This window comes from Colossoma macropomum, unplaced genomic scaffold, assembly GCF_904425465.1.
Source record: "Colossoma macropomum unplaced genomic scaffold, Colossoma_macropomum, whole genome shotgun sequence".
In the NCBI taxonomy this organism is placed as follows: domain Eukaryota; kingdom Metazoa; phylum Chordata; class Actinopteri; order Characiformes; family Serrasalmidae; genus Colossoma; species Colossoma macropomum.
Genome location: NW_023494787.1, coordinates 7864668 through 7884040, shown reverse-complemented (window position 1 = coordinate 7884040; position 19373 = coordinate 7864668). Strand labels below are relative to the sequence as shown.

The 19373-nt window shown below is 39.5% G+C and overlaps 1 protein-coding gene across 1 annotated transcript; it reads left to right on the top strand.

Annotated features, from left to right (window-relative positions):
- The first annotated feature begins 7967 nt into the window (after nucleotides 1-7967).
- On the top strand, nucleotides 7968-19074 carry si:ch211-106h11.1 (volume-regulated anion channel subunit LRRC8D). Its single transcript, XM_036565619.1, has 5 exons — nucleotides 7968-8065; nucleotides 11710-12628; nucleotides 13597-13847; nucleotides 15870-16247; nucleotides 16588-19074. Exons 2-5 carry the CDS (start codon nucleotides 11717-11719, stop codon nucleotides 17708-17710), a joined length of 2664 nt encoding a protein of 887 aa, XP_036421512.1. The 5' UTR covers nucleotides 7968-8065; nucleotides 11710-11716; the 3' UTR covers nucleotides 17711-19074.
- Nucleotides 19075-19373: the final 299 nt, after the last annotated feature.

The following is a 19373-nucleotide window of genomic DNA, read 5'->3' as shown; positions in this document are numbered from 1 at the left end:
TGCTAATGTTGCATTTCTGCTACATACACTCAACAGAAAGAAATGAAGCCTTGATTACCGGCACACACAAGTCTGCAAACATTTTTGTGAGTGTGCACACAGAACTTCCTATTAGTCAAGTACTGATTGATATGGCAATAAAGTATTGAAACTTGAAACTAGAACAGCATAACGTATAATGTCAGTACAACCAAAGTCCTTTATAATGTCTCTGGTACAGCCTATATTAGCCAATAAGTTAAGCTAACATTAGCATGCAAGCAAGGAAGCTGATTATGGCTGAATTAGATGTTTTAGACTTGTACAAAAGTGCCATAAAATAAAGAAAATGTAAAACTTAATCATCAATAGTGATTGATGAGTAGTTATTATGACCATTCCATCTGTCCTATACAAGTGGAAAATGGACTCAAACTAGAAACGCAAGTTCCCTTGATTCCGGTTTGTGCCAGTTTTAGAACGGGCACTTGGCAAATGTCCTTAGTATTCTTGGGACATAAAAAACTGATGCGTTGAATTTACTTGATTTAAGTGAGCATGTCATTCACATGTGAATGCATAAATTTTTTTCATTGTGGGAAAATATAAGAGAGAATAATTTTTTGGTCACCAAACACCGCCACAAAAAATCCCTATTACATGATAAAGAAGTCTGATAGAGTCATAATGTCTGCTAACCCTCAGGATGCACTTTCAGTGGCGGAGTTCAACGGTAGGGGCTTTGTGTGGGCCTGCTTACTTCATCTTTCATTTTTTCTCATCATGCTCTTAACGGTGTCTGCCATCTTCCTTTGACTCTACTTCCGCTACTTTTTCTCTTGGACTTTCTGCCTCTCAGTACAAGAAGAGAGTGGGAGGTTGAAGGTGTGGGAACAGTGTCAATCGCTTGTACTCAAGACATTTAAACAGACTGTAAACACACGTTATTGTATGATATCACCAACAGCTTTCAGAGCAGAAAGGTTTGGCAGGGCTTTTGCTTGTAAGTTTGGCAAAAATGATGTAGAATTTATACATGATACATTCAGCGGTACATTGCTTTTTTTGTCACTCATCCAAAGTCAACACATTCAAAATTCCATTAAAAGCAGCTCAACCAACACAACAATATTGTGAAAAAGCTGTCATAAACATTTAGAACATTCATAAACATTCCTAAACATTTTGTTTAAACAGACAACAAACAGCAAATATTATAATACGGAATCAACTCACATGTGTATAAATCAATGGGTTTCACTTGTTGTCTTAAGCCCGTTTAGTTTTCCTTTAAGGTGGAAAAGTACCTAAATCCTTCAGTTATGTACAATAAGCAGATCTACTACAGATATCTTGCATGTGAGTTTAAGCATAAACTGCCATACTGCCAGAAAGGAAAGTGAAAGTAACCAGTAAATTTCTATACAAGTGAAAGTAAGACTCCCGTTATCATTAGAAGCATTGAAAGTAAAAGTAACAAATCTTTTTTGAAGAGTTAAGTGTTTTTGCAATACATATTCGATGTGCAACTCATATACAGAACCTGATGGTTTTTACAGCCCTTCACTTCATGTAGCCTTACTTAGGAGGCCCTGTTCCCCATTTTAGCCTCAATTCTAGTTTAGCTAGCCTAGTAACTTGCTAGCCAGATCATGGATAGCTGTCAGTAAGCTTACCCTACTAGACAAATCAGCATAGACCAGCATGGCTGGTCACCAGCAAAACCAAGATAATAATACTGGCAAAATAAGCACATGTTGTGTTTTGGATGCTGGTATGCTGGTCAGTCCATGGATATATGTACATAGCGCGCAATTGGGTTCAGCCAGGCACATCAACGTTGCCCCCATTTTGGGCCAGTCATCGCAGCTGCCAGACTGCAGCTGAATCAGATCAATTACAGAGCGACAGTTTAAGAAAGGTAATGTCCAAATTTATATTATTTCAAGAAAACAGAATTCAGGAGGCTGGGTAGGACTATATAATGGAAAGAACAGCAGTGATTGACACTCATGTTTGTGTGATGTTCATATATATGACCATGTGGTTGGTGAAGCACAGAGAACTTACTGGTGTATTTTTCTCACTGGCTCTGTATTCAGCTTATTTCATTTAATAACCTAAACAGGGTATCTTTACTTGGTGTAAAGTAGTTGTACTTACACTGATACACTGATTGTTAGTTTAAGTGTGCATTGTAGGTACGGCATATAATCCTTAGGGAATATTCACATTTGATTAGTATCTTCTTACTGTGTTTTGGGGGTTTTATTGCATATTTATGTGCATAAAGATTAGAAGTGATGGATGGATTGCTGCTGATGTGTGTAGACTATTGTGTTTCTACCAGAGCTCGTGCTGAACTCGTGTCGGTTTTTAGCATCAGGTGCAGACTGAATACTTTTTCTGCTACTCAGCATCTATGTATTTATATCTATGGGTCAACCAGCATAAACCAGTTTAGACCAGCATAAACCTGCTTAGACTATCATGGAATACGGGCAAAGAGTTTATGTTAGAAACAAGCAGGTTTGAATTGAATGTTACATAAATGAGTCTGAAGGACTGAATATGTTGAGACTTCAAAGTGTGCGAGGTAAACAAACACTTTTAAATGATCATTTTAGTTGACAACATCATGTTCTTAGAGGTGTAGTTTATACATGAAGCACAGGTTTTAGTGGTACGTGTTTTTAAAGGACATTATGAAACCTCTTCTAAGTAAACAATAAGTACAGCTGAACAACGTCAGTGTCTGTGGTCATGTTGTTGATGTTTTTATTCTTAGACGTGTCATTACAGTGACATCATGTCAATGTCATGAATACCAAAATTCATAAACGTTTTTATATTAGTCATTGATTATTGCAATCACTAAGTGCACTGAACAAACAGGAAAGATTGATCAAGCTTAAACCAGCATTTATTCACAACAACAAATTAGGCCCAACAAAGTTACTTAGTACCCCTGTTGCTATAATTTTCTAAGTGGTTATCTTTAGATAACAAGACAAGTAACTTCAAGATTGAGCAATTTTGTTATCTTGAAGTAACAAAAATTTTGTTATCTTGAGATAACAAGATAAGTAACTTGTTATTTCAAGATAACAATTTTGTTATTTTGGAGAGGCCATGAGCTGTTGCTATAATTTTGTGGATGGTTATCTTGAGATAACAAGATAAGTAACTGGTTATTTCAAGATAAGAATTTTGTTATTTTGGAGAGGTCATGAGCTGTTACTATAATTCGCTGGATGGTTATCTTGAGATAACGAGATAAGTAACTCGTTATTTCAAGAAAACACAAGATCACAAGATATTTAACTCGTCATCTCAAGATAACAAAGTTGATATCTTAAGATAACAAGATAAGTAACTTGTTATCTCAAGATATTGTTGTTTTGGAGAGGCCATGGGCTAATGCTATAATTTTCTGGATTGTTATCTTGAGATAACAAGAAAAATAGCTTGTTATCTCAAAATAGCAATCCAAAAATTATAACTACCCTATGGTCTCTCTGGACGTTCCGATTTTTTACCTCCAAAAATCCATTCAAAAATAAATGAGCTCAATCAAATCAGTATCAGAATGCAGAACTTGTAAAGAGAACCTCTGACCCAATTAAAAAGTTTGAGTTGAATTAATCTCAAGAAAATCTGCGTAATCAGTTACACTGTAATTTTTAAATTGAGCTGACTTCTCACTTTGCATGAAAGCTTATGGAGGTGTCATGTAACCTTAAAAGCACTGCCCTACAGTAAAGTTTGAAAGTTTCTTTAGTGTCTTCTACTACTAATATAGATCTTTTTTTCCTATGTGGCCCGAATACCCAGGCCAAAGTCAAGATTTCCCAGTGAGTCTGATAAGCTCGGCCAAAAGTCAGTTTTTAAGTTCTCTATTAATATTGGTGTTGAAGCACTTTCTTTCAGCAGGGTTGGTTCACAGTACCCTTGTGGTCTTGTGGTCTTGCCCTGCCCTGTGAATGACTTCCTTTCAAGAGCTACTTCTTGATGTTATAAATAGTTACATACATCATGACCTTGAATGTAAAGTGGAAAGAAAGCTCCACTGAGACCACCAGACTCCACCCTGCATTATGATCCAGCAGATGCACATATATGATGGAGCAGATACACAAATCTGGCCTCACGTCTCTGAGTGCATTGCTCCAGCTCTGTTGACGCCTGCACAGGCCTGTGTATCTGTGACTGTGCTGTATTTTCGGATGAGGCGAGTGTGTGAGGGCTTTTAGTCACACACACCCCACCCTGAACAGCCCTCCTCTGAGTTCATGGGTGAGATTGTGTTAAGAGAGGGAGAGGTGAGAAACCACAGGTACTGAGAAGGACAACAATACGCTTCTGCTAGCCCACGCTTCAAGGCAGATTCACATGCACATATATGCACATGCTTGGGCCTAAACACATACGCCAACGCATGCAAACAGATATTGCCTGAGTCTTGAGCGGTGAGTGTGATATATCACAAACCTTGAATGATTCCGTCAGGCCGTTTTGATTTGCACTTTACAGCTACTGACAGATTACACTGGAAATAGGTGCAAAAACATGAGGGTGGGTGATACGGCAATAATGTATCACAATGCAGGTGTTCAGTGTTCTCGAAGTACTGACAATCCCTGTGAGAGTCAGAAAAGTGAATTATAATGTAATTCATCACGAAAATGATAAAAAAAACCTTCATATTAATCACTTCTACTCATAGCCACATTACCCCAAAATTGCTCAGTGGAAATAGGTTCATGCAAAGTGCAGATTTTTTCTAGATTTACAAACATTAACCATGAGTTACATTTAGGCCAGAGATACAGTATTAAGTCGGTGCAACTCTTCATTTTCAGCTGCTTTAGCCAATTCTAGCCAAGTGTGTGTGAAAAAAACAGCATCTCCAAAAGGTTTTTGGACCATATTTGTGCTGTACTTAAAAGTATATTAGGTTAATTGTGATGGCCAGCTGTGTGACCAAGGGGTGTTTAAACTTTCGCACACGACTGCACACATGCACAAAAACACACACACACACACACACACACACACACACACACCCACACACACACACACACACACACACACATATCTTGTATCTCCTTTCTTGTCATTTTTTACTTTTTTGTATAATATGAAATCTCCAGTTTTCATCCCATATATTGTGGTTCAAATTTCATGATGAACGGACTAACAGAAATGGGTCAAAATTACTTGAATAGTCAAACTACATTAAATTGTTTTGTTGATTTTCTAATTATGACAAAAATATGACCTGATGTTTCTGCAAATTTCATTTGCACAATTTCTAGTTATTGGTTTAACATATTGAACAAAAATAAAATAAAATATAAAATGTGTCATAACTTTTGCACAGGCCATGATAGATTTAGCAAATAAACAGTAACTGTGCATTAAAATATATGTTCTGTAGAGGATGTGTGAACTTATTTTCACAAAAAAAAAAATCAACAAAACATGTATTTTGACTTTTGCCTATAGCTGTTTATGCTGGGTGTCTTAATACCCCTCTAGCTGAAGTTCGGCATGATTGGGCATGTCATTTTTAACATAATCTGAAAATGCCTGTTGCTCTTTACATTGTGTGTAAATTTCATGATAAATGGACCAAAAGGAACAGTCCAAAATGACAAGAAAAGATGTCTGGTTCCATTGACTCACGTTAAAAGTAAAGTATGTTTTTTCTTTCTCCTGTAAAGTTACTATTTTGGAGATACGAGGTTTTGATACGACAGCAGATATATATATATGATTGAAACATCCAGAGAAAATAAGACTCATAACAATCATGCAAGACTTGGTAGACCACCAAATCTGTCCATCCTTCCATTAAATTCAAAATGGACAATAACATTTCTCAGTTTCAACAATTGATATGTTGTCTTTGTACTATTTTCAGTTACATATAGAATTTAAATGATTTGCACATCATTGCACATCTATACACTGTTACATGAGTTTACTGTATAGATACTGTAATATATATGTACAGCATGATATACACACACACACACACACACACATATATATATATATATATATATATATATGTATATATATATATATATATATATATATATATAAAACAAAAAAATGTAGAAAAAAAAAGAGTTTTATTTGGGACAACAAGAAGCAATGTGTGTGTGTGTGTTTGTGTGTGTTGAAAGGTTTGGAAGAGGTTAGAACACATCATAGATCACTTTCACGAATTTTTTAATGGTATGCATTGTTGGAGTGGGATTTACATATTTTGTAACCTTTATTGGAGAAAGTCAACTGTTATGAAAAAAAGTTTGTAAAATTTATCCATTTATTATTTCACTATACAACATCAGGAAAATAGAAATAAATACATAAATAAATGTTACATATGCATGTACGCTTACCGGATATATAAATTACACAAAAACGTTATCTACACTGTATGTATATATATCATGCTGTACATATATATTACAGTATCTACACAGTAAACTCATGTAACAGTGTATAGTGGCTGGCCCTGATCACCCCTCGCTAACAAAGACATCAGGTCATTCTGCGCTTGCAGAGCTGCTATCTTGTTGCGTGTAAGCAAAGCACTAAACTGCAGGTGTGGCTCCACCACCATAATCAGATTATGAGCAGCATAGCTGAGCTGAGTTTGCTTTATATTTTCCCAGCAGCCTCTCTCTTTCTCTGCCTTTCTTTCGGTCACATGAAGTTAACGTGGTTCAACGTGTTAATATCACACTTTTTCTGCTTACTGTTGTTCACTGGGCTCAAAAAGAAGTGTGACGGCTCTGCATCGCAAGTGACAAGCCCAGCACACATCTCTCTCTCTCTCTCTCTCTCTCTCTCTCTCTCTCTCTCTCTCTCTCTTACACATTCACACACATCTGTGTTTATCAAGTTCATTCTCATCTTTCTGATATTTGATTCAACATCTGAACTTTTTATGTACACATGTAAATACAACACACACACATACTCAAGATGGACACATCATAGCAAACTGACTACTTTTTTAAATAAGAGTCTGTTGAAGTATGTAAACATTGTTAAAGAGTCAAACTGTCCAGTTGGCTCCCCATTTACCAGGGAATTAAGCTGCAATTAATTCAAAACAACTTAGTTGAGTTCATTGTTTTTGTGATGTCATGAAAACCAACAAATTTACAGATATCTATCTATCCAGCAGAGATGTCCTCAGGTCGCTTTATCAAAGTCCAAGTCTAGTCTCGTGTCAAGAAATCCTCGACTAAATATCTTTCAGGTTTGATACAGCTGGGTTTGTGGTTCATGTCATCTAATCAAGTCAGCGGACCAATATATGCCTGTTATCTGGGACAGGACAGCCGATCAGAACAGATGTCACTTCCATATATGAGTATTCATTCACCAAAGTTCTTAAGAAGAAATTTCTTCTTAAAACCCACTTATGCAGTTTTTCCGACATTGATTTTTGTCTTAGAACCTTTCTCAAGAGCCAATTTAAGAAAAAAGATTTTGGCAAATGAGGCCCAATTTTGGATGTCTCTCCCACTGATACCAACTCAAGTGTACAACTTTTCCATCTAATATACTTGATGTCAGCACCCTCTGCTGTTTGCATGATAGTACTGCAGAAAAGTTTGAACCCATAGATCCACACAACTAGCACTGCTACAAAGACATGATTTAATCAGATTGCTAAATTATTAGTTTACAGCAACATCATATACCTCCTATAGCTTTAGGTCCTTGATGCCAGTGCATGATAAAGTGCATTTTTGACAGCATGCAAGTATCATGCTTCATGAATAACAGCATTGTACAAGGCCTTTTTGTTCCCTTTTCCATGGCAACCTCAAAACGGCCCCAGAAACTCATTCCCCACTCTTTGTGTGGCCCCCCTCTTCTCTCTCTCCCTCTGTCGCTCTGAGAAAAGTTGGTGAAGTTTGACAGGGAGACTTGGGTAAACCAGACTGCACCGGCCTCGACCATTCAAAGCTATGAATCCTGAGTTCCTGCGAACATTCAGGACCCAAAACTGGTGAAGCGCTGAGAAGCATCTGAAAGTGTTGCCCACTACATAGCAGTAAGTAAGCTCCTTTAATTGTGTTTGTTTTGCATCAAATAAATGGTGTAAAAATTCAATGTGTAGCTTGAACTCCAAGTGGGTGTCGAAATTATTGGTTAATATTTTTCTCTGCATGCTGGTGCGCTATGATGTATTTAAAAATCAGAAGATGTTTTAGAGACAGGAAAAAAGTCAGTAAACAGACAGGAGTGTAAAATTGAACCCCTTAAATGGCCAGGGCCCACCAGCAAGCCCAAAGTTTTACTACACATATAACCTAAGAATAGCTCAACCAGTTTGCATAGAAGTCCCTGTAGTTACAGATTAAATAAGCCTTAGTATGTAATAAGCCTGAGATAGTAAGGGGTTTAATGTTACTACTTATCTCATTTGCACCTAAGAGTTAAAACATTTCTGAAAAAAGTTTAAATATGTTGAGTATTTCAGATTTAATGAGTTGTATCTCCCATAATACGTTGCCCTCTTAAGGTGTGGAAAGAGAAATGATAGACATTTTAATGTTTTATTTGGTGAAGAGAAGTGATACATTCTTGTTTTCCCAGGTTGTTTACATCACGCATGCTAGTTTTAAAAATTGTTTTATTTCTATCAAAATATAGGCCTACCACAATTCTAATAATCTAGTTCTACCAAGTATAAAGCAACCACATAGAAAGTAAACATAAAAACAAAAGTACTCCTGCTGCCTGAGAAGGATTTACTCATCTTTATAACTGGAGTCTGAAGAGCTTGCAGGGATCTCCTCTATCACTCTCATCCACTCTCTCATTCCTTTACTCGCCTGTATTTAGCCATAAAATGAGCCCATGGTGATACGCTGCAGGAAATGCGCTGTCATAATGTACATACCTGCGCATGATAATATCTGTTTTTACAGGGAAAGTTAACGTCTTCCTGTTTGAAACTAAATCTTGAATACATTACATTGGCCAACTTTCTCCTTCTAATCTGGCAATGTGCCTCAGGGGATGCATACCTTTCAAAAGTCGCTGAATAACACCACAAACACTGTTAGACTATTTTTTCTTCATCAGCATGTTAAGACAATAGTCAGAATTAGTTTAGTTATGAATTAGTTAATTTATGTTTTTGTTTTATTGAAAATGATATTATTATTATATACACCGATCGGGCATAACATTATGACCACCTCCTTGCTTCTACACTCATTGTCCATTTTATCAGCTCCACTTAGCAGCAGCACTGCTGTATCTGATCCACTCAGACCAGCGCAACACACTCTATCACACCACCACCACATCAGTGTTCCTGCAGTGCTAAGAATGATCCACCAACCAAATAGTATCTGCTCTGTGGGGGTCCATGGGGGTCCTGACCACTGAAGAACAGGGTAAAAGGGGGCTAACAAAGTATGCAGAGAAACAGATGGACTACAGTCTGTAATTGTAGAACTACAAAGTGCTCCTAAATAGTAAGTGGCGCTGATAAAATGGACAATGAGTGTAGAAACAAGGAGGTGGTCATAATGTTATGCCTGATCGGTGTATTTGCTTTACTTACCACCAGTTGAATAAACACTGACCTGATAACCTGAGCCAAGTCATGTGACCTACATACTAATACCAGACGAGACTTAAATACGATAAATGATACTTTGATGGGTGAAAACCTTTAATCTTGCCCCCTACAGGATGTTAAAGATTTTTGTATCTCCTGGTACACATTGCCTGTTTTAGGGTTAAAAATTAAGGGAAAACAAAAATGTTGTCTTTTAAATTAGGTGTGGACAATATGATGATATTTTATATTATCATGCTTAATAACGCCACAATACAGCTGCGCATATTATGAATATTGTCAATACTTAAAAATCACTGATGCATGTTTCATTACAAAGAGAACATAATTAGTCCTGTTTAACTGCATTTACTGTAGCACAGCATGTAAAACATTGTACTCATTTTTTAAAAAATAAATATAGCACCACAGGGCCTTCTCTTCTGTTCCAAATGATCACAAATACATATCATAAAACATTGTGAAATGTATCGTGTAACATGAATATGTCTTCAAGTGTTGTGACATTATATTTTTACCATAACACCCATCCCCGTTTTAAGAAGGAATTCCACCCATTTTTCGAAATTTCTGTAAACTCAATGGTTGCGATGTAAAGAAAAAAATTCAGAGTGGTTTGATGTGAAATGGTTCATTTTATAGAAGGTTGTCTAGTCTTTACAATAGTGTTAATAGGAACCAGGGAGCCTGATGGCTACAGTGCAAATCTAATAATTTTATGGACTATTCAAAACAACTAGTAGAGTTTTTATGTGTAATGCTGATAATGATAAAATAGTGAATAAAATACCTCTCCATTATGCATTTGAAAAAATCTGTTTTAGGCTAAAACCTCATCTCAAAACTATTGTAAAACAGTGTTTCAGATATCAGGGCAGCATATTCATAAGCAATTCATGTAATAGTTTTCTGTAAGGAAGCTTGTAGAGGCATTAAGCTCTTCAGATATCTGGTTCCCATCACCTTTACTGTGAACACTTATGACTTAGCAAGATTGATAACACTTTATTGTAAGGTACTGTTCATAAGGCTACGTGACACCTATGTAAGTTTGTCATGACAACTGACATAACCCTACATAAATGTTTATAAATGCTTATTCCAATAGGCGTAATTCGTTATAAAGATCACATTTGCCAGTTTTTATCAAAGTTAGCTAAAGAAGTTATAATATAATATAGTAGAATAGAATAGAAAAGAATAGAATAGAATAGAATATATAGGAATAAGCATTTATGAACATTTATGTAGGGTTATGTCAGTTGTCATGACAAGCTTATGTAGGTGTCATGTAGCCTTATGAACAGTACCCTACAGTAAAGTCTAACCGCAAGTTTCTATAGATCGAAGCATTTTACATCGAACCACTCTGAATGACTTTGTATGCACAGCAATGATTATGAATTGTGCGGAAAAATCAGCGGAATTCCCTTTAAATGGTATGATATGATGTACTGTGCTTAATATGACCAAGCATGTGAACTGACATGGAAAAAAAATGTAAATGTCAGGACTTTAAAGGGGAACTCAACCAATTTTTTAAAATGTCATCATAATTATATAATTTAGGTGTAAACCAACTCATTGAGAATGATGTGATGTGAAATGCTCCTTTCTAGAGAAACCTAGAGTTAGCATTTCTCGCAGTGGTGCTGATAGGAACCAGACGTTTAATCAACTATTTATGCCACTAAAAGCTACCTCACAACAGTTCCAATATGAAATGGTTATGAATATGCTACCTGATGTGTGAGACACTGTTTTACAATGGTTTTGAGAAAAGCGTTTTGCCTAAAACCTTTTTGTATGTATTCATGATGGGGAGATACATGCAGGGCATTGCAAGGCAAAATAGCCACCAAAGAACACTTATTTATTCAGATTTACCACTATTTTACCATCATCAACATTACATATATAAACTCAGAAGACAGCGTAGGTAACTTGGTAATTCTGGATAGTAAATAACATGGATATTTTTGTGTTATAGACATTGTGACCCCTGGTTCCTCTCACCACCACTGTAAAGAAATCAGAGTCAGTAAGTTTCTTAACTATGAGTCATTTCACATCAAAACACTCTGAACTTTCTGTCTCACTAGGAAGGTCATGTTCACGCTGTCGGAGCTGTGGTCTGTTAACGAGCGCCAGGGCCGCTATAAGCTGCTGAAGCCATGGTGGGAAGTCTTCATGGACTACCTGGTGTTACTCATGCTCATGGTGTCCGTCCTGGCTGGCACTCTGTTGCTGTCGAAGGATGGTGTTGTGTGTGTCCCTGTACATTCCCTTTCCAGCAATTACAGCTCTAATTTCGAGATACCTTCTGATTCCCCCACGGCTCCATTCATATCAGACCCATCTCCTACTCGATCCATATTAGCTGAGGGTCCAGCCAAAGGCCGTCAGACCAACCTGGACTTCCAGCAATACGTCTACATCAGCCAGGTGTGTTACCATGAAGCCCTGCCATGGTTTTCGCGCTTCTTGCCTTATGTCACCCTGCTGCAGTCTTTGCTGCTGCTGGCCAGTGGCTGCTTCTGGTTCCACTTTCCTCTGACTTCTGCCCGCATCGAGCACTTCCTGGCCATCCTGGGCAAGTGCTGCGAGTCACCATGGACTTCCAGGGCGCTTTCCCGGACTGCCAAGCTGGACAGCGCCCACAGCCGGCCCCCAGAAGAGGAGCAGGTGATGAGGCCCCAGGTGCCACCCGTCCCTACATCTATCACTCGACAGTCCAGCCTGGACTCAGGCACAGACAGCCCCCTACTGGTCAGAACCGGCAGTATGTCCACCACTGCCGCCCAGCCTTCACCCTGTCCATCCACCCTGTCTCGCTGCTCCACGCTGTCCTCCCTGTCCATTCCTGATCCTGCCTCCCTCCTAAAGGCAGCTCCCGTCATTCCAGAGGTTTCTAGGCCCGGGCCAACCCTGGACCGTAGCGACGGGGAACAGGCCAGGGCACTGTTTGAAAGGGTGCGCAGGTTCCGAGCCCACTGCGAAAGCTCTGATATTATTTACAAGGTAAAGAATTCTCATTATGACCAGTGGTCACCAACGCTGATTGTTGAAGAGTCTGGTTCCAACTAGAGCTATGCCGGAAGCGTGCAACACGGGTCTCTAGTTAACGACTGATATTTCATTATGATCTGTGAGCATCCTGACCAATCACAGATATTCTTTGACCCTGTTTGCATCCTTCATGTGTCTTTAGCAGTGGAGATTATCCACAGGAAATGAATAACACCATGGAAAACTGTGATTTTCACGGCAGCAACTATTTTTTTTAATAAAAACAGGAAAAATGAGAAACAACATTTTTTTTTGCTTGTTGTATACGAGCTGATTTGCATATTATGCACCACATAGCAACCTGTTTTTAATCTGACACATCAGAGGCACTTTTGATTACCAAGTGTAAATGCATTTGGTTAAAATCTTACATTACAATCCAGATACAAGATGCATTAAACTACAATATGTAAATTGGGTCATACTGACAAATAAACAAACATAAGGCTGTTGTCGTATCTTCATTTTTGTTTTTGTTTAGCATCTCTGTTTTTCAGTTTTTGACATGATTTGAAAATGTCTGTTGCCCTTTACATTGTGTGTAAATTTCATGATGAATGGACCAAAAGAAACGGCCCAGAATGACTTGGAAAAAAGTACATTGGCTTATATTAAAAGTAATGTAAAAATGTTTTTTCCTTCTCCTGTAAAGCTATCATGTTGGAGACACAAGTTTTTGTTCCGACAGCAGTGCTAAATAATTTTGGCGAACAAGACATATCACATCATGCGTTTAATGAGTCTCAGTTTATCCCAATGATCGCTAATTATTGCTATGAGAAGTCCTCAGTTTTCTGGATCAGGTCTGAGAGGTGGGAGGAAGCATGTTCGATGTGTGTTGGAACTAAATTATATATAAAAGAATATCTCTAAACCAGAGTTGATGACCTTTGATTTAGTCTCTATCTTCTTCTTTTCAGGTGTACACCACTCAGACAGTATTCAAAGTGCTGAAGGTCATCGTGATTGTGAGCTACACTGCACCTTTACTGGGTTCCATCACATTTAGTCACATGTGTCAGCCCCGTTCTTACGCCCTGACTGGCTACCACGTCTTCCAGTGCAGCCACTCACTCTCTTCTGTGCTACGCAAGCTGATGCAAGCCTACGTTGTCCTGGTAGGCCTTTATGGCCTGCTGGGCATCTACACCCTTTACTGGATCTTCCACAAGTATGATTGTGAAATAAATAAATCTGTCACGCACTCTTGTTTACCAAGAGTAATGGTATAGATCTGGGATCAAGTGCCCACTTGTACACAGAATTGTGGTCTTTAGTATAAAAAGGATTCTAGAACCTATGCTATTACTGCTATTAAGTTTGTGTGTATCTATGTAATCCATGGATCCTCCATGAGCCCGGTGTGCTAAGACTATGTCATTGGCAAAAGTTAAATTTAAAGTAAGTAATTTCTGAAGAGGATGAAAAGCTAAGGGAGCAACAATAATAAGTAAGAAACAAAGTTATTCAGGGTGGTTTGATGTGAAATGTGCCATTCTAGAAAAACTTACTCATAGTGTTAGTGAACAGTATTTACTGTCTCTAAAAAACACCCTGCAGAAAGTATAATATAATATTTTAAAATAATGTTTTCACCTAAAACGTACTTTTCAAATTCATTGGTGGTTGAGAGGTAATTTCAAGGCATTGTAAGGCAAAATAGTACCCAAAGAAAAGTTATTTCTTCAGATTTACCACTGGTTTACTAAAATTACATATAAAACTCAAGTGACACAGGTAGGTTCACTGGATAGTAAACAAAACTGGCTGTGTTTCAGTTGCAGACACTGCACCCCCTGGTTCCTGTCACCGCCACTGTGAAGAAATCTGAGTCTGTAAATGTCTATACATCATTTCACATCAAGCTACTCTGAATGACTGTTTCGTCTCAGTGACTGAATAATGGTGAAATACTGGACAATCAACAGAATTCCCCTTTAAGGCCTAGTAGTAATACATTTTAAAGAAAAATGTGAGAAAGTGTCTGCACACGCCTCTTTATATCTCACTGAGGTAAGATGGAGGATCTGTGTCCACCAGCCAAAAAGTAATCCCTGCCTGTGTCCATGAAGCCCAAAGCCTGACATCATGAGTGAATGCTATGAGTCTGGAGCCAGTTTTTAATTTTTTTGATTGAATTCTGTAACAGAAAAAGCCAAAAGTATAATATAGATTATTCAGACCATTTAATCGTAATCGTCTTATTCAGACGTCTAAATTAGACATTGAAAAAAATCTGGCCCAGTTGTTTGCAGATGGTGGATTTGATGAATGATACTAACTCATCTGTTTGTCTTTCCTACCAAGTGTTCTGCCAAGTTCTCAAGAGGTGAATGCTAACAGCGTGAGTAGAGATGATTAGAGTGCCTCTTAACAAAATGTCTACTACTGTCATTCTAGATCCTACACTGACCCAATGAATGTCTTGAAAGATGATCTAGGTTTGGACCAAAACCTAGTCTTGTGAGGCCAGACATGATCTTGTAATGAGAGCATGTTCCCAGGGATAACCTGTTAAATGTTTAGTGCTGGATTGCTGTGAAATCTGTTGCTACCAAGGGTACACCGCTCTAAATACCTCCCCCAGTTTCCTCCAGCATGTGCCAATGTCTGGAGTGCAACAGATAATGGAGAGGGAATGTTTGTTTTTCCAGCATATAGTGGGCTTGTTCAAGATGATCTACACCATGCATTGGTGGTCAGTGAAAGTAGCCTACATGGTTGTTGGTGGAGCTTCTAAGCTAATGAGGACTAGGTAGATAGCTGTCATCACCAAAGCATCTTTCAGCTCGCGCAGCCGAGTGGTCAGCAACAGTGGTGTCTTGCTCTAAATACTGCAGCTGCATCACTCATCATGATGCACTGACGGCCCTGATGGCAGGTCAATCTAAAAAACATACTTGTACACATCATAATAAGCCAGGCAGTGAACGGTCTGCACAGGGCTATGTTAAGTGAAACAGGCCTAATGTGTTCACTGCACATGCAACATACATCTACATGCTTAATTGTTAACAAGAACATCATCATCCCCTACTTTGAGCTCTGATTTTACAAGGCATTTTATTGGTTTTGAGATTTCACACTCTGTTTATTCCCACCCTAATAAGTCTATGTACCCATCCACTATTCCCTGACAAGTTGTTTGGTTATAAGATCATGTCTGTCTGATATGTTTGTGTATCGCTGTCAGATCCCTGAGACAGTACTCCTTCCAGTGTCTGCGAGATGCAGGCTCGATGCTAGATGCTCCCGACCTGAGCAATGACCTGGCCTTCCTGTTACACATGACGGACCAGTACGACCCCCTGCTGGCTCAGCGGCTCTCAGTCTTCCTGTCTCCTGTCAGTGAGACTCGACTCATGGAAGAGAGCTTAGAGCGCCGCTGGAGCGCCACTCGACTGCGCTCAATGATAACCTCTGACCACCAGGGGCGATCTCTTCTGCAGCTGGTTGCTGTTCCTCGTCTACCTCCAGCCCTCTTCACCTTGAGCCAGCTGGAAGTGCTAAAGCTGGAACTGATCGGGGATGCCAAGCTAACAGCACAGATATCCAACATGTCTGCTCTGAGGTAATGGTTTTCACAGGCTAGAAATTTGTTAGCTACTGAACTCAGCAAAGCATGTAGGAGGCTACTAGAACTCACATCCAGATCTGGGGACCTACTGGCAAGCAAATTTTCAGGTATTCCCCACTCCAACACACCTGATCTAAGTATCAGACCCTTCACAAATTGGATCAGGTGTGTTGGGGTAGGGAAGATTTCATTGTGTCCCGTAGATTGGAGTTGAGAGCTCCTGTGCAAGAGATCATAAATGATCTCTTTATCACTGCAACTGCAAGTGGCTAAATGAGAACTCTCTCTTCATGAAACTGAGGTGGACAATCTATTTCTTTTCACTTCTCCACAGAGAGCTGCACTTGTACCACTGCTCAGCCACAGTGGAGCCCACTGCTCTGGTAGTCCTTCAGGAACGCCTGGAATCCCTGCATCTTACCTTCACCCAGGCTGCAGAGATCCCAAGCTGGGTATACTCCCTTCGTGGCCTGCAGGAGCTTCACCTCACTGGGCGCCTGGCCAGCGAAGCCAGTGTGGGCCGTGGCTGGGCCTTGGGCAGCCTCCGGCACCTGCGGCACCTCCGTGTCCTCACCCTGCGTGGGATGGTGCAGAGAATCCCAGGGGAGCTGAGTGAGGTAGCTGGCAGCTTGGTGCGTCTGGAGATCCACAATGAAGGCACCAGACTGTTGGTACTAACGGGACTTAGGCGGCTGGTTGGGCTAGCTGAGCTGGAGCTGCAGGGGTGCCAGCTTGAGAGGCTGCCGTCTGCTTTGCTTGCACTAACCGGACTGCGCAGCCTGGACCTGCAGCACAACTGCCTGCGGACCTTGGAGGAACTGCTTGGACTGCAGCATTTACGGCGTCTTTCCTGCCTAAGACTGGCCCATAATCGTGTGCTGGCCCTGCCTGCAAGTGTTGGAGTACTTCGCGCTCTGGAGCTCTTGGACTTGTCACACAATCAGCTGCAGAACCTTCCCCCGGCGCTCTTCACGCTACATCGACTACGGCGCCTCCTGCTGGGGGGAAATCTGCTTGAGGAGCTGCCAGCTGAGGTGGCAGCACTGACTCTCCTCACCGAGCTGGATTTGAGTGGGAACAGACTAGAAAGCCTGCCCAAGGAACTTTTCACAAACTGTGTGGAACTACGCATTTTGAATGTGGCCAACAACTCTCTAGGTTCTTTACAGCCGGGTCTGGGGTTCTTGAGCCACTTATCTCAGCTGGATGTGCAAGGGAACAACCTGGAGGAGCTTCCTGTGGAGCTGGGCTGCTGCTCTGGGCTACGTGGTGGCGGATTGCTGGTGGAAAGCTGGCTGCTCCACACCCTACCAAGCCACATCAGGGATTTCTTACAGCAGACCCACTCCCCATCTCGTGCCTCATCTGAGGCTAACTCCCGCCCAGTCTCAGACAGCTTCCCAACTTTCTCTACCGCTCAGTGGAGCTTTCTCTCCGCTGTTGAGTCACGGATATAGTCAATCCTTCATAGAAGCACTCTGAGTGGGCTTTCTGTTTGAGGCTGTTGAAACACCACTGAACTGTTTTTTCACACTGTGACTTTTAACTTGACGTTACTAGAAGGATGTAGTGGTTTCTTTTAAAAGCCTTCCATGTTAAATTAGCTACTGCGGAAATGAAAACTTGATTTGACAACTGACCACACACTCATGGTGGTTAAAGTAAAAAAAAATAGATGATTACATGTTATTGATGTCTGGCAAATTTGGGGAAGTGGAGTTTGCCTAATTTACAGGCTGAGAGCTCCCCTTTCATCCCTCCTTTAATGCGTAGAGGCAGGCCTCAAAACACAGACTGTCAAGGGAGTCTTTGAAGAAGGTTTGTTTTTATTTCGAGGGGAAAGCAATTTATTTGCATGAGATACCTGCCACTGCAAATGCAGCTGGTTTTGGTGGTAGAAGGACAGACTCATGGTGTAAAAATCACAGTTCTCAGCTGCCTCAGTTAACAACCAGGAGCAGGATTCAGAAAAGCTTTCCAAAGAAAAAACTACAAACACTGTTCATAAGAATGTTATAAAATTTAATTCATAAGTTCATAAACATTCTCTAAAGGAAGGCTTCATATTTTTTTAAGTAGCCTATATGGTTTTTGTCATGTAGCTTGTTGATTACATACAATCAAGGATAGCAGGAGATACTTTCTGAATAAGCTATTCTAGGTTAAATTGAAGCGAGTTGCCTAAAGACAACATGAAAATGTTGGAAAAACAACCAAACACTCAAAAATACTTCTGGAAGTGAAGGTAAAATTGTAATGCGTGGCGTCTGAGAATACAGTTTTAAAATGCAGTTTTGTAAGCTAGCTAGTTACCGACCTAAGCAGCTTCCAAACCAACACTAGGGTGGACAATGTGGCAAGAATATTATATTATGATAGAATTTTTACACTACATTATACATATTATAATATTCTGATACACTACAGACACACTATACTAATAGTGCCACATTTAAAAGCAACCACTAGAAATTATGAGATGAATTATGAGATGCTTTTATTCAATATTTCACATACTACCCTGCACTAAATCCAATTAAACAGGACTAATTATGCTCTATTTGTAATGAAACATGCAGTTTCAGAGTTCTTTAAGGTCTCATGGTATCCATGATATGCTCAGAACAGCATACTGTTTATTACAATAACAAAATTAATCATGATAATGATTAAATATTGCCATATTGCCCACTTCTAGTGAACACCATTGACCGCAACAACTAAATCACTAGAGGTTTTACAGGCTTATTGTTACCTTGTCAACTTACAATATGTTTTAGGATCCAGAAAGTATTTTACAGTATTTTTCTTATAATTGTTCTAAGGTATCAACAATTCTAAAGACATTTTTTCTTTTGCTTTTTTTTGAAGATACTTTAGTAAAGACCTAGTGTCCAGCCTAAGTGTCCTAGATGGCCCTAGCCTTTATCAAAGGGTTAGGCAGAAACTAAATTTGGCTTTTAGCAGCTCTCTAGAGTCCTTAGCAGATACTTAAGGTCCTATGCATATGTTTAGTAGAGTGCTTGCCGAGCCCTCTCTGCATATTCATTACAGACAAACAATGCAGGCTGGGTACAAATAGAGATTTGTTTTGGTCCTATACTAATGGTGTATTTTATA

Excerpts from the sequence above, each read along its gene's own strand:
- si:ch211-106h11.1 (XM_036565619.1), top strand. The coding sequence starts at position 11,717 with ATGTTCACGCTGTCGGAGCTGTGGTCTGTTAACGAGCGCCAGGGCCGC. Across the intron at positions 12,629-13,596 it reads GCTCTGATATTATTTACAAG|GTGTACACCACTCAGACAGT; the intron begins GTAAAGAATTCT and ends TCTTCTTTTCAG. Across the intron at positions 13,848-15,869 it reads CTTTACTGGATCTTCCACAA|ATCCCTGAGACAGTACTCCT; the intron begins GTATGATTGTGA and ends TATCGCTGTCAG.